Below are 14,207 nucleotides of genomic sequence, written 5' to 3'. Positions count from 1 at the left end.
CAGAAGCAGTTTCTATGAACTTCTTGCCGGCCAGTCTAGTGCGTTTCTCTCCCTAGAGATTTTACTCCCTTTGGTGAAAGCTCTCAACCCCCATTTCTCTTTTTCCACCGAGGACGTTTACTGGTCGCAGGGAAGGCACTCCTTCATCTAAACTGAGGGAAGCCAGTGAACTCACAATCACAGACCCTGGGCATCTACATTCAGAGTGCTGAAGTGCCTGCTGCTTTTGCACCAGCCGAATGTATAAGCACAACACCTGTATGTACAGGGCAATAGAAATTGTAGAAGGACTGGAAACACCCCGAACCCCCAACTTGCCTCTTTAGTCCAGAGGGGATGATAGAGTTCTCTTCTGCCCATGTGTTTGGGCACCAGAGCCTTCTCTTTTAGAAGCTGTTTTACTCCTACTCTGTGTAATTCCTTCCTTTACCCTCCTCCACCTCCCCACTTCCCTTCCTCACATTTCAACATTACACATCTGTCTCCCTTGGGACCTGTAGCTTGATTCTCCAGGGACCTGTATCTTACAGCTAAATGCCCCTGGAATTACACAGCTCTGGAGAAAGAGAAGTGATGGGTATCCTTGGCAGGGTGAATCTCTCGAATTTTAATTTCCTGCAAGCCATTGATGGATAATACCCTTTGGGGTTGACCCTTGCTATTTGTTCATTCACATCCCCAGTCTTAGTTTTGACAATAAATGACAACAGGTATAACTGAGCCTTCTCAGTTGTCTTCCTTCCCCTACTCTGCCTTTGCCAAACTCTCGCCCAGGACCTGATATTCTTTTCTCTTTCCTTTAACCTGAACATCAAGGATGTATCGTTGCAGCACAGAGACAAAAAGATTGTAATTTTCTTTTATGGTGTCTGACAGGATTTGCAACAGATATTAATGGGGACATAAATAGCTCACGGAAGGCACTGAACAAAATTGTTTAATGCAAGGAGGTTGTACCAAGAGAAAATCCATACATATTTGGGATTGATTCATACCTTGAACACAGCTAGCTCCTTTAAGAGGTCCCCATTTCTGCGTGCCCACTTCTTTGGTAAATCGTGTAATTAAAGCAAATTTCAACAATGTATTTTTTAAGAGGTGTGGGGGCATTTCTCCCCCACCTCCTCCTTCTTGTGACCCGGGAGGTCGTGGGTTTAAGCGAGTGAGTGAAATTGCAGGCAGGCTGAGCTGCAGCAGGAGGCGACGGGGGCAGCGGTGGGGGAGGCCGGAAGGTGACAGCCGACCTCAGGGAAGGCAGAAGGTCTTGGATGTCAAATGCCCAAGCTTTCCCGGACCTGGGAACCAAGGGTGATCATCACTACTTGGTGAGAAAAGACCAACTAATATGTTACAAGGATGGCAGAAAACATTGGCATTCCACCTAAAGTCAAGGAAGAAACAGTTATTTATTCTGCTTTCAGCTCTGAAAGCAGAAGCCGCAATAGCTTCAGTAGCAGTTAACAGCGGCAGCAGATTTCCCGAAGTTCAGGATGATTCTCACTTTCTCCTGGATCGCTCGCCGAGAGTCCGGTCCTTCTAGTTCTTTAGTGTGGGAAAGATTTTACACGTCCTCTCCCCTCCCCCCACTTCTTGTTTTTCCCCAAGGACGGTATAGAAAATTTCCTGCAATTTATGTTGGGAAAAACAATAATGCTAATGATACAAGCTTACTGGTGATTCCAACAAGAAATCAATCATTTGCCCTAGTCTTTTCATTCCTTTTTTTTTTTTTTTTTTTCTTTTTTTGGGCGAGGTGTCTGCTCCCCTCCGACTCCCTGCGCTCGCTCCCCGCCCCCCGCCGCCCTCCCCGTGGCTCCCTTTCTCCGCCTCCTCTGCGATTGCCATCTGACAAGATCTCCAAATCAAAGTGATAAATCGCTCCAAACTTTTTTTGGCGGCGCTGAGATGTTGGAGGGGCGTCTAGCGCGCATGTGCGAAGGTGTCCAAACTGACAATGCTGGAGAGATAGCGAGTGTGGATTGAGAGAAAGGGAGAGAGGGAGGGAGAGAGAGTGAAAGAGGGAAAGACAGAGAGTGAGTGTGTGTAAGTGTGTGCGTGTGTGTGTGTGTGAGAGAGAGAGAGAGAGAGAGAGAGAGAGGAGAGGGAGGGAGCGAGAGGGAGAGCAAAAGAAGGAAAAGATCCAAGAAAAAAAAAACCCAACCACACACCAGCGGCTGCAGGACTGGGCACAGCATGAGATCCAAAGGCAGGGCAAGGAAACTGGCCACAAGTAGGTGCAATATCCCTTTTCTATTGGCTTTCCCCCTCCTCTGCCATCTTGCATATCTGTCTACAGCGCTCCGGGAGGGAGCGCGGGGCTGCCTCTCGCGCCGGGGCCCCGGGTGGAGGGCAGGCGCAGAGCAGACCCAGCAACCTGCCGGTCCCAGCCTCCGCGCCGGCCGCCCGAGCTCTCGCTCCTTGTTTGGGCGCCAGAGGAGCCGGGGCAGCCCTCAAACCCCGTGCACGGACCAGCTGTGGCAACCCCGGGGTGGGGGCGGGGTGGGGGCAGCAAAGACCTGGGTGGGAGGGAGGAGAGAGCGCGAGAGCGAGCGGGAAGGGGTGGGGTGGGGTGGGGTGGGGTGGGGGGTGGGGGAGAGGAGACGCGAGAGTCTCCCCCTCCCCTCTCCTTCCCCCCAGGCGGAGGAGAGTTGCCTCTGGCCAACCAGCTGGTCCCGGGTGTGGGAGGGGGAGCGGGGAATGGGGTGGGGGGCGGGCTGGGGAGAGGAGGCTTTTCGCGTCTGGGTTTGTTTCTGGGGTTTGGGGTGGGTGGCAGGCTCGCAGGGAGCCTCAGTGGCGGCGGCGGCGGCGGCGGGCGGCAGTGGTGGAGTTGGGAAAAGTTGCGAGGCGGCCGCTGGAAGTTGCGCGGGCTGGCGGGCTGCGCCGAGCGGCGGTTGCGGTAGTGGGCGCTGTGCGCTCGGCCGTGCACTCAGGCGTGCGCGGCGAGGCGGGAGGACTGGGGTGGGGAGTGGGGGAGACGAGGGTGGAGGCTGTAGTCTGGGGGGTGGGGAGGGCACGGGCAGAGCCGAGCTACCGGCTCAGCAGAGCTGCGGGCAGGTGGGGAGAGAAGAGGCCCCGCGAGCGCCTGGAGAGCCGGGAGTGGAGGGCGCACAGCCAGCGGCGGCAGCCGCCGAGGAGAAGGAGGCCGAAAGGGCGCGCTCCGGCCCGCGAGCTCCAGGCTGGCTGGGCGCCGAGTGACCCCCAGGGGGCGGGCTGCAGGGACACTGGGCCGCGGAGAGGGTACGGCGGAGCCTCCCGCGCTACTTCTGGACGTAGCCGAGGTCTCGGGTCACTAACCCTCCCCGGCGCCCCCTGCCTGCCCGGCGTGGAGCGGCCTTCGTCACGCGGGACAAGGGCGATTGAGTTCGGGGCGGGGGCGACGGTACGCCCATCCCCCACCCTTCTCGCAGAAGTGTTGGGTGACTTTGCCCGGCCTTGCCCGCCGAGCCGACACTGTCCGAGAAAGCTAGAGCCTCAGCCGGGACTGTAGGCGACGGCACTGGGTTTGTCCAAATGCTTCTACCTCGAGTCTAAGGGTACCCAGCGGTGCCGAGAACTGGAGCAATCTGGAGCAGTCCAAAGCGCTCCTCCTCAAGGTGTCAGCACGCGGGGCTGGAGCAGCCTCGGAAAAGCACAGGCCGCCGTTCGCTCTTCCCCTCGCTGAAAACAGAACTCTAATTGTTTTGCTTGTGGACCAGAGAAAGTAGAGATGGGATGGTGGGGTGGGACGCTTCCCTCAAGTGAAATCCCCAGTCTCTCCCACCCCTGCGTATTAAAGCCAAGTACGCCCCGCGCCTTCCCGCCTTTGGTGTCCCCGCCACAGCCGCGCGGCAGGCAGAGGCACCTCGGCGGGCTCGGCTTCTTTGGCGGTAAGCGTCCGCGGTCTAGCCCGGCGAGATGCTGTCATCATAGGCGTCTTTCCAGTGCTTCTTCCAGGCTTCACCCAAGCACTCCCTCATGCCCAAATACGTTTCCTTTCGCTCTGGTCTCAGGGATCAACCTATGTATAGGGCTCTTTGGGTCATCAGTCCATCTATTTCTCTTTCGGATATTGTTCATTTCACTTGGCTTCGATAGTGTCAAAGCGCGCCAGTGGAACTCCTGTTTTTCCTGTTTGCGTTTAATGGGGCCGGTGTCTTTATTTTCATCTGAGGAGGAATAAATGTACATATGCTCGGAGGCCTGGGGGCTTCAATTCCGACTGAAGGTTAGGCGTGTGTGTGTGTGTGTGTGTGTGTGTGTGTGTGTGTGTGTGTGTGTTTGGGGGGACGAGGCGGGGGTGGGAGAGCCGATTTCAACTCTGCCTAAGTTGTGAAATGAAAGCCGAACGCTTCGCGCGCCTCATTGCCTGGTATCCGCCGAAGTGAAAGCAGAACACAAAACCCTTCGAATTTCTTGGGCAACTTTTTCTACTATTTTAATTACCAAGTTGTACACTGCCGTATTAAAACATTCCCGCACGCACAGGCCACTCAACATCCAGAAACCGAGCCTGGTTTCCGATCTGATGATACTTGTCATTCATCCAGTGGGAGACCCGTTTATTTTGTCTCTAGTGTTTCTAAGGATGCGGCTGCGGCTTTCTGATAACTAGATGCGAACTCTTAAAAACTTTTCTTGCTAAGCCTCAGGTTCTCGCTCGCTGCTCCAGCTGTTGCCACCGCGGCTGCCTTTCTCAGACAAGAGCGCTGCTTTATGCAATTCTTCAGTTGCAAGCTGGGTAATAAAGGAAATCATATTAAAACTAAGGATTTTTTGTATTTTAAAGCGCTATTTCCTTCCCCAGCGTAGTGCGTGAGTTTCCTAGCGCATGGCGGAGACAGTCGGTTACCCCTGCTGTGAATCTAACGAAAACTTCGTGGCTGTGTCTGCACCCGTTTCTTTCTTTCTCTGGGTTAGGAAGAGGCAGTGTGACCAGCATACTTTAAAAAACAAAACCACCTTTCTTGTTGCAAAAGTAAACATTGCAATGGAATCAAATCACTTAGAAACAGTTGTTTTCTTGATAGATTGTTATTCTTTTTGTGTTTTGTACATTTCTTTGGTGGCCAAGTCCTGTCGCGATCTTGGCTACGGTACAGCATTCCATGGACCCAAACTAGGGACCACAGACCCTGAAAGTACCCGCTGAAGTTAAACTCAGACTGAATGCACAACCTACTTCCCAACTTACAGGGCTTGTTTTTTTTTTTTTTTTTTTTTTTACACAATAGTTAAAACCGATAAATTGGTTGCAAATCATTTGGGAGGAATAAACCATTTCATTAAAAAAATAAAGAAGGGAAAAGCAAGAAGATTGACATTTGCACTGTCTAAAGCCCTTGGCCTTTATTCCCACCTTTAAGAAAAGAAAACTAAAGCCAAGCAGGCTCTGGCAGCGCCGTGAGTCTTCCCAGCCGTTTTCTTGGGCGGCTAGGACAGCACCTGGGCCGTGCCAGAAATGCCAGTTGCAACTGTTTTCTTCTGGTGATGGGAAAGAAGTGAAGCTGGGTCTGCCCAGCATGTCTAGGGCCCGAAACACCGAAGGCACCCCACTTCCCTAAAGTGACACCCGGCAGGGTTTCAATCACAGCAATGAACGAGTTGCAACGAATAACCCCCCTCCGCCTTAGCTACCGGACCCCGCAGAAGTCTCGTAAAGACCCAGAAGGCGATGCGATTAGCAAGACCCCGGCAAAGCGGGAGGGGCGGGGTACTTGTTACTTGTACACTTCATCTCCGTTTAAAGAGACTCTGAAGTAGGTAAGGTGGATGACGACCTTTCCTCTCACGCTTAAATCCCTCACCTTAGCAGCCCAATACCTAAGATAGTAAAGGAACGGCAAGCCCAGGTTCCAGCCTCCACTGCCCCTATGTCCAAATACTTGCGTTTCCCTTCATCCTTAAAAAAACTCAGATTAAAACACAGAGCTTTGTTTAAAACACGTATTTTATTTGTTTACTTCAGACTGCTTTTGAGGAGGGAAAAAAACGCTTGCCCTACGGAGGCAGAGGCCCCTTTTAGGAAGGCGGTTTATTTGCCATTACTTGACCATTACCCTGGCTTAGGACTTCTTTATTGAATTTGGCACTTGGAGCGCAGTCTTCCTGCAGCATTTTGATGTGTTTCGCCAAAAAAAAAAAAAAAAAAAAAATCTGTGTTTAGGGGAAGGTTAACAACGCTTTTCATTTCCCCCTCACACTCATCTTCAACACTGTGGAAGGGGACGGTTCATTAGCTACAGGGGCAGGAAGGCTGGAATAAAAGGCTCCTTTTTCAGGTTTTTATTTGTAGGGGCTGAGGAGTCGCAGGTCTGGGTGACGATGCGCGTGGCGGTGTGTGTATAAGTGTGCGTGATTGTGTCTTTTGCGGGGGGAGCCCAGCTCGCAGGCTTTCTGAGCGGAGTCGTCTGCTTACTGCCCGGGGCGCGGCCTCCTCCTCAGACATTCAACACGTAAGACACTAATCGAATAGAAATTAACGCGTCATTCCACGACATTTTTACTTTCTTCTTCTTTTTAAAAAGTTGATGGTAATAATTCTAAGCAGTTTTTCTTTAAACATCTTGTCGTTTGGGCGTTTATTTTATTTCATTTCTCCGAGTTGGGGCCAGGTTATCCGAGGCTGAAGACGTTGCCTGGGGTAGGAAGGCCACAGCTGGGGACTCCTGGCTCCGTCCCCCCCCCCCCTCCCCGGGCAAGTAGGGCAAAAGAGGGCAAGAGAGCACCGACTTGCTGCCCTCGGCACGCCTGGCCCAGGCTCCTCTCTCCCCACACCTCCTTCGTTTTGCCTCTGCTGGAAGCGGGCCCTGAAGTGGGGAAACAGGACTTGTCATCTTCTGGCCAATGGCTCTTACCCTGTTCCCAAGGTACTCAGGGCCTGGCAGAGCCCTATTCCCAAGAGCTGGGTACACCCTCCCACCCCTCCCGTCAGAACCCACCGGGATGGGGCCTGGGGGTGGAGCTGGGGAGGCCCTAGAGAGGAGAGAGGCGGTGTTCACCCAGGCCTCCCCACACCTCCCTCCTCCAGCTGCTCGGCTCCTGGCTCCCAAGCTCAGGCCAGAAAGCTTCTTGCTTCTTCATCCTCGGAGGTGCTGCGTGCCTGGCGCGCTGCTTCCCTCGGAGCCGGGTTCGCATCGACCGTGTACAGCGCATGAACACACGCGCCCTCACACACACTCACAGCTCAGGGGTTCAGGAACATCAAGTGCGGAGGCGGGGGGGGGCACACACTCATTCACTCTTCCTGGCAGGGCAGGCCCCTTCCTAGCCCACCGGGCAGGGAAGAGAGGGGCTAGGGGGGAGATGGGGCGGGAGGAGACAGCCGCACTCTAAGGACGCCAGGCACATTTTTCTGGAGAGGTGGTTAACCCTTCCTGGGCTGGAAGCGAGGCTCTAGGCACTTTCTACAAAGATGTGTGGAGTCCGCTTTTCTTTTCGGCTGGGTGGCCCAGGATGAACCGTTAGTTCCCTTCCCACTCCATTTGCCAAGGTCCTCTTTCTAAAATTAGATTTTCCCCTTCCCGCTCTTCTGGCCTTCCGAGCTTACCAGGGAGTTCTCAAGGAAATTGGCTGGGTAGTGAGAAAAAGTGTGAGGAAGAGGATAAAAAGGAGACAAACAAATGGAACAAAACAAGAGAGGGGAGAAAGGAAGAGAGAAACAGCATGTTTCTTCTCCCAGATCCCCAGTTTGCACACAGATGGGTATTATATTTTTTTCCCCCAGTAAATGAAAAAAGTGTAATCCTTGTTAATTACCTTTGCTTACATGCCATACAAGAAACTTCAGAGACGTTTCTACATAAGGAAGAAACTGTTTACAAAACTCTTTCAAAAGTGTGACATATTGCTCCAGTTCAGCACTAAAAGGCTAAACACACTTACCCTCCTTTGAAGTGCCCTGGCTAGGGCAGCTTATTTGAGTGCGGTTCAGATATTGCTGTGGGTATAACTAATGGCCTCTACCTATTTAGCTCAAGTGGGAGGAGAGAAAGGCCTGAATTCCTTGTCCAATGGGTCCCTCTGGAGACTGGGTTCTGGCTCCTGGCCAGTTCTGTACAATGTCAACATTGAATATTTGAATTCCCAGACTCTATTTAACAAGTTTCTAAATAAATAAACTCATTGTGTGTCTGTGTTTAAAATTATTTCACCTCTTCCATAAAAGCTACAGCATCTTATTACATGGGCCTTGCAAGTTGATTTTTAAAAAAATAAACAAACAAACAGAGCGTAAGGCATTTTAATAGGCAGACCTGAACAACACGTGTGTTTTGCAAAGACATTCTCTCACGTGTGACTGAGTAGGTGCTATTTAGAGGGATCTTGGGCTGTTCTGTGTGATGTGGTAGTGAATTATATTAAAAAACCAAGCTAAGTTCAGAAAGTCAGTGCAGTATTAATCACATCCGAAGGGAGGATTGACTGTGCAACCGTACCGTCTTTAGATATTTGATAATTTTGCCTGCTGGGTCCTACAGGACAGAGAGCTTCACTGATGTGTCCTAAATGGCTATCTGTAGGCTTCTGCACTCCATAAGCATTGGTAGGTGTGGAACTCTGCCCAGATGGAGTTTTGTTTCTGGGCATTTTTATTCATCTATCTTTGTCTGCCTTTGTAAGTTGGAAGGGGTAGATACACATGTGTTCTCCTAATATTTCAGTATGGTTTTGAAATGGACCACGCGAATCCTACGTTTTTCCTAATCTCTCAGCATTTGAACATCCACAGCATTTTTTTGCAGATAGGAACATACTTGATCTAAGAAGTACACACTTAATTAAAAAGAAAACGCGAGTTCTGGTCCTCTTTAAAGTGTGGACCCCATCTGGAGTTGTTAGGAAAGGAAGTAGAATTCACTCTAATTTATGTGGGTAAAGGACAACATTATTAAAAAGAATGGGATTTGAAAGGGCACATAGCAAAACCTATAACATTTAGCTGGTAACATGGAGAGCTCAAAGCCAAGAAAAGAATACCAACAACCCATGCAAACCCTAAAATAGATTACAGTGACCTCAGCCATTTTCATTTTCAAAAATAATAGCCATGATTAAAATGGGGGGAGTGTTTTACTTGGAACCGTACTCTTCTGCATTATTATAAAAGCTGTTTTGTGGTTAAAGAACTGTTCCATTATAGAAAAAAAAGCAAGTGAATTTTAATCAAATTCCTGACTCTTCAAAAGCTCTCATTCTTGAATTACTTCTTACTTTGATTTTAGTTATTATTCTTATCCATCCACAAACGTGCTGCTTTTGGCTTGTGTATTCAGCTAAATCCTTGACTACTAACTTTCGAAACAATTCTAAAGGAGAAATTTTATTTAGAGAAGCGACTTTTATTAATTCTTGCAGGAACACCTGCCTAGGGCTCGCTGGCTATATAATAGGAAGGACCAAAGCTTTCTTAACCTTGTTCAAGAACCTGCGTAAAGGAATTAATTTTGTGCGTTAAGGTTGTTCAAAGTGTGACATTTATGAAAGTCTTTGTACGTAGCCCTTGGTGGGCTTTGGCGACGGGCAGGCTTAGGAAACAAATATTGGTGAGTAGGAATGAGCCACGTTTCCTGGTCATGAACATTACCAGTGTGCCCATCAGAGATTGCATCTGGGTGTGGTCCCTGACTGAATAGCCAGGTCATCTTCAAGCTATTGAATGACTCTGAGCTCCAGGATCTTTACTTGTAAAGTAAGAGTAATAGTACTACTTTCTTGGGCTGCTGTAAGGGTTAAACGGAGTAAATGTACCCATCATACCTCAGTCACAAGCTATCATTCAATAAATCTCAGTCACTTCCCTTCTGATAGATCAGTTACATTTTTTTTTTTTATAAATTTATTTATTTATTTATTTATTTTTGGTTGTGTTGGGTCTTCGTTTCTGTGCGAGGGCTTTCTCTAGTTGCGGCGAGCGGGGGCCACTCTTCATCGCGGTGCGCGGGCCTCTCACCATCGCGGCCTCTCCTGTTGCGGAGCACAGGCTCCAGACGCGCAGGCTCAGTAGTTGTGGCTCACGGGCCCAGTTGCTCCGCGGCATGTGGGATCTTCCCAGACCAGGGCTTGAACCCGTGTCCCCTGCATTGGCAGGCGGATTCTCAACCACTGCACCACCAGGGAAGCCCCAGTTACATTTTCTGAAGAGGATTTTTTAGACATCCTCCCCTCCTCCCCGTACTGTTTTTATGCAGTCTCATTTTTAGAAGTATTTGCATGTATGTAGTAAGCAGTTTCTATGTCCCCTCATAAATCACACCCTCAGGATAAATGGGAGTCATATCTAAAATTTGGGCACATCAAAACTGTCTACACCAAGCCACACTAGGCAGTACATTTATTCTGAAAACTTGAGAATCTTCCTTTGCCCTTTTTTGGGGGAGGGAAGGGGCACTGTGTGAATAAAGTGACTGAGATGTCAGCTTTGCTCCCCAGGTGCATGTACACAGCCTAAATTCAGTTGTGCGTATCCTCCGTTTGTCATGACCCCTCGTGTATGAAAATTTTACTTTTAAGGCACTGAGTTTTGTAGTCACTTTACTACCCTAGCTGAGTTGCTCTTCTCTAAATGAGGGGATTGGACTAGAGCAGAGCTTGTAAACTCAAAGGCCTACGGGAGTTGGCAGGTACAACAAATGAGTGAGGCAAGGTGTTATGAGCACTCAGCGCTCGCTCTCTTATTTTTATTGAAAATTTTGATACCCAGCCTTTGTACTCCAGAACAAGAGGCAGTGGTAGGGCTGTGGCAAAAGCTGGGCCTTCAAGACTTGTCTTAAGCTGCCCCAGCTTGCTTCTGCCATTTGGGAAAGGGCGCCCAGTACTGCTAGGTCTTCCATTTTTTTTTTTTTTTTTGGTGAACCAGAACACACACAGTTATTAAGTTCCCTGTGTTACATGGGTGCAGTTTGTGGCACCCCAAAACAATTACAATAGCAACATCAAAGATCACTGGTCACAGATCACCATAACAAATATAATAATATGAAAAGTTGGAAATACAATGAGAACTACTAAAATGCAACACAGAGACATGAAGTAAGCAAATGCTGTTGGAAAAACAGCACTGATAGACTTGCTTGAGGCACGGTTACCACCAACCTTCAAATTGTAAAAAAACGAAATACCTGTAGGTCTTCCATTTTTAAGAGAAGCCACATATCTGGATTATTCTGTGAATTTTTCTCTACTTTAAAATGTTGACTCAATTTAAACGACAACAAACAACATTCTGCAGGCCCAACCAAACACCTCTGTCTGTCATGTATAGTTCATGGACCCTGGTTTTTGCAATGTCTGGATTAGATGATTTCCAAAGGTCCTTCAAAGTTCCAACATTTTACGATATCCACAAGGCTTCCTGGATATTACCTTGTATTTTTAAGATCTATATCTTCCTCCTCCTCCCCAAAGTTACTGTGTGTGTGTGTTTTGATAGGTGGAAGTACTTACTACAGAATCTGATATCTGGCCATTTATCTGGAAAAAAAGTCTTTCTCAGCCATGTTGTGTCTTTCTTTCCCTCCACGCTGCTTCATCATTAATTGGCTTAAGAAAATAAACTGAAACACTCACTCCCCATCTCATAGCCACTGGCTGCCATTCTTCCTTATTTCTCACTCATCCCAATTCTTTGATTTGTGGGCTAGGGGCTGGGCAGTAAATCATTAGGAGACAGTTTTCTGTGGTTTTCCTCAGTGGGAGAAGAAGTCATTTGGCTACTGTGGGTATAACAGAGGAAGAGTTCACCCCTGCCCCCTAGGAGGGTCCAGATGTCACGTCCTGTACATCTGTAACTGAAGAACCCAACTGACTTTTAAGACCTGAACCTAAGATGGAGAAATCAGTTTTTAAGGGACGGATGTATTATTTGACAAGAGTGGCTCTCCTTGCAGGAAGATTATACATGTCAGGGAACATTTGAAAATAAACATACGTTATTCTGTTTATTGTCATGATTTGTATTTCTAGCAGAAGTGGTGGGTGAAGAACAGGTAAAATTAAGTCCTGGGGACTAAAAGTGCAAAGTCTGGTGATGGAATACTGATACAACAGCTTCTCCCAATAAAGTCTGGAAGAAGAACTCTATAATATGTAAATAAGCACTATAGTCAAGGGACTGGTCAATAAATACTTGTTACTTTCAGTTAACATTGTTGGAAAAATCATCAGATAAAGCAATGCTTGTACAGTAGTGAAGAACCATGCTTGTAAGCATTCTATGAGGGTTATAAGATACCCAGCTCCCAAGTTTAACACCTGATACTGAAGCCCCGATTTTTTAGCCTGGCCTTTGAGGACCTCCCACTCTTGAGTCAGATGGTGATTCTGAGCCCAGGTTCTGAGTTAGATTGGCCTCGGTTTGAATCCTGACTCCACGACTTACTAACTGGGTGAAATAAAGGTGAGCCAGTTAATTTTTCTGTGCCATAGTTTCCTTAATTATAGACTGAAGATATTTACTTCATGTGAGGATTTGATGAACTAATGCATTTAAAGTGCCTTAAATATACTAAGAACATGTTGATTATTATTTTATAAAATTTTCAGGCTTATTTGTCTCCTTATCCAAATTAGTCCGTTCAACCTGACTCGTTTAATCATTTTGCTTCTCTCACTCTCTTGTCAGCCTAGTCTCGTGTTTCCGTCTTCCAACCTTTGGCCACGATGTTGCCATATTCTGTAGACCTACCCATACTGTACTTTGACCATCAATATCTAACTCCTTTAAGATTTAGTTTAAACCCTTCCTTCTTCATGAGGTTCATCCTCATCCCTCCTGGAGACATGCTTTCTCTATGTCTTTTCATTCCAATAGCATGGAATTATTTTTACCTATCGTCATTTGGGCATTTTGTTATAAATTCCTTGTCTTCACTAACTATATCTTCTTTTTCTAGCTAAACTGTAAAACTCCTGGAGAGTCCATTTCTGTTTTGTACAGTACCTGTTTCTATGTTTTGTATATGGCAGATATCAGTACAGTTAGGTGATGGTGGTTAGCGATGGCCTTTGGTGGATTACGTGAACCCCTTCAATTTCTTTGCCTGTAAAACCTTCGTAGTCAGGTAATGTCAGCACTAGAACTCTGGGATATTTGACACTTTAATTGCATACTAAATCCACAGTTGGCTTATTCTGACAGTGATAAACCACCTGGAAAGCACATTTGGAAAGTAGAGTATTATTCCTAATTTTCACCAATAAATGCTCCTCATTTTGCCAGTACAGGTATAACCCATGGCTCCTCACTTAAATTACAAATTGTTATTGATCCACATTTGATCTTAAGGTTTATCAAACTCTGTACTGTACCTGATTCTGGAGACTGTCAGTGGAATCAAGGTAGAGATGGTGAAACAGTTTGTGGACTCATGTAATTCCTAGGGACTTGGGGGTAGTCAGCTTCACAAAGGTCATCAGAAGCCCAGTTTTTAGATAAATTGTCTAACTCTAATTCAGCCAGTACTAATATAGATCATAGCAACAATAATTTTGCTGCATATTTTAATGTTCATTTATAATGAAAGCCTCTTTCAATTTAAGGCTGACAAAATGATGTTGCATTAAATCTTATTTAACTGATCAAATTAATCCCACCCACCCAATGGGGCCCCCTTAATTCAAATGCAACCATGTCTTCCTCCCTTTGAATCCCTACACTCCTTTCCCCCACCCACCATTTTACAAATCTCTCATCTCTGTGGAGAAAACAGGGCTATTTGTGCCTTGGATAACTGTCTTCAAGCTCTGAATGATTGCAGGGTTTCAGTTCCTGTTAGAAGTTTTCTTCTCCCAAGACCAGCCTGGTGTGACTTTTTATTTTATATTGGAGTATAGGTGATTAACAATGTTGTGTTACTTTCTGGTGTACAACAAAGTGATTCAGTTATACGTATACATGTATTTATTCTTTTTCAAATTCTTTTCCCAGTTAGGGTATTACAGAATATTGAGCAGAGTTCCCTGTGCTATACAGTAGTTCCCTGTTGGTTATCCATTTTAAATATAGCAGCTTGTACATGTCAATCCCAAACTCCCTAACCATCCCTCTCCACCACTCTTCCTCCCAGAAACCATATGTTTGTTCTCTAAGTCTGTGAGTCTGTTTCTATTCTGTAAATATGTTCATTTGTATCATTTTTTGTAAAGATTCCACCCATAAGCCGTATCATATGATACTTCTCTTTCTCTGTCTGATGTACTTCACTCAGTATGACAATCTCTAGGTCCGTGCA

At 47.2% G+C, this 14,207-nt stretch overlaps 1 protein-coding gene and 1 long non-coding RNA gene across 10 annotated transcripts in view; one reads left to right on the top strand and one right to left on the bottom strand.

Moving 5' to 3' along the window:
- Nucleotides 1-1,841: 1,841 nt before the first annotated feature.
- The window catches only part of MECOM (MDS1 and EVI1 complex locus), a 562,576-nt gene continuing 550,210 nt past the window's right edge, over nt 1,842-14,207 (top strand). For 5 of the 8 annotated variants that reach the window (XM_082458386.1, XM_082458384.1, XM_082458385.1 and 2 more), the window contains exon 1: nt 1,967-2,230. In XM_082458386.1, coding sequence (XP_082314512.1) covers nt 2,194-2,230 — 37 coding nt within the window. In that variant the 5' untranslated portion in view covers nt 1,967-2,193. Of the gene's footprint in view, nt 2,231-14,207 lie in introns of all 8 variants that reach the window. The other 3 variants (XM_082458383.1, XM_082458381.1, XM_082458382.1) reach the window with 3 other exon arrangements.
- On the bottom strand, nt 5,909-9,794 carry LOC309659532. Of its 2 annotated transcripts, none has more exons than XR_014262868.1 (2): nt 6,918-9,794; nt 5,909-6,785 (listed from the first exon to the last, which is right to left on the bottom strand). It is a non-coding gene; the product is annotated as an uncharacterized lncRNA (long non-coding RNA). The 2 variants fall into 2 exon arrangements; XR_014262869.1 differs by having other exon boundaries at nt 6,978-9,794.

Source organism: Balaenoptera physalus (assembly GCF_965194825.1).
Source record: "Balaenoptera physalus genome assembly, chromosome: 4".
Lineage (NCBI taxonomy): Eukaryota > Metazoa > Chordata > Mammalia > Artiodactyla > Balaenopteridae > Balaenoptera > Balaenoptera physalus.
Note: the sequence above shows the minus strand (reverse complement) of the source record. Positions and strands in the feature narration are given on the sequence as shown.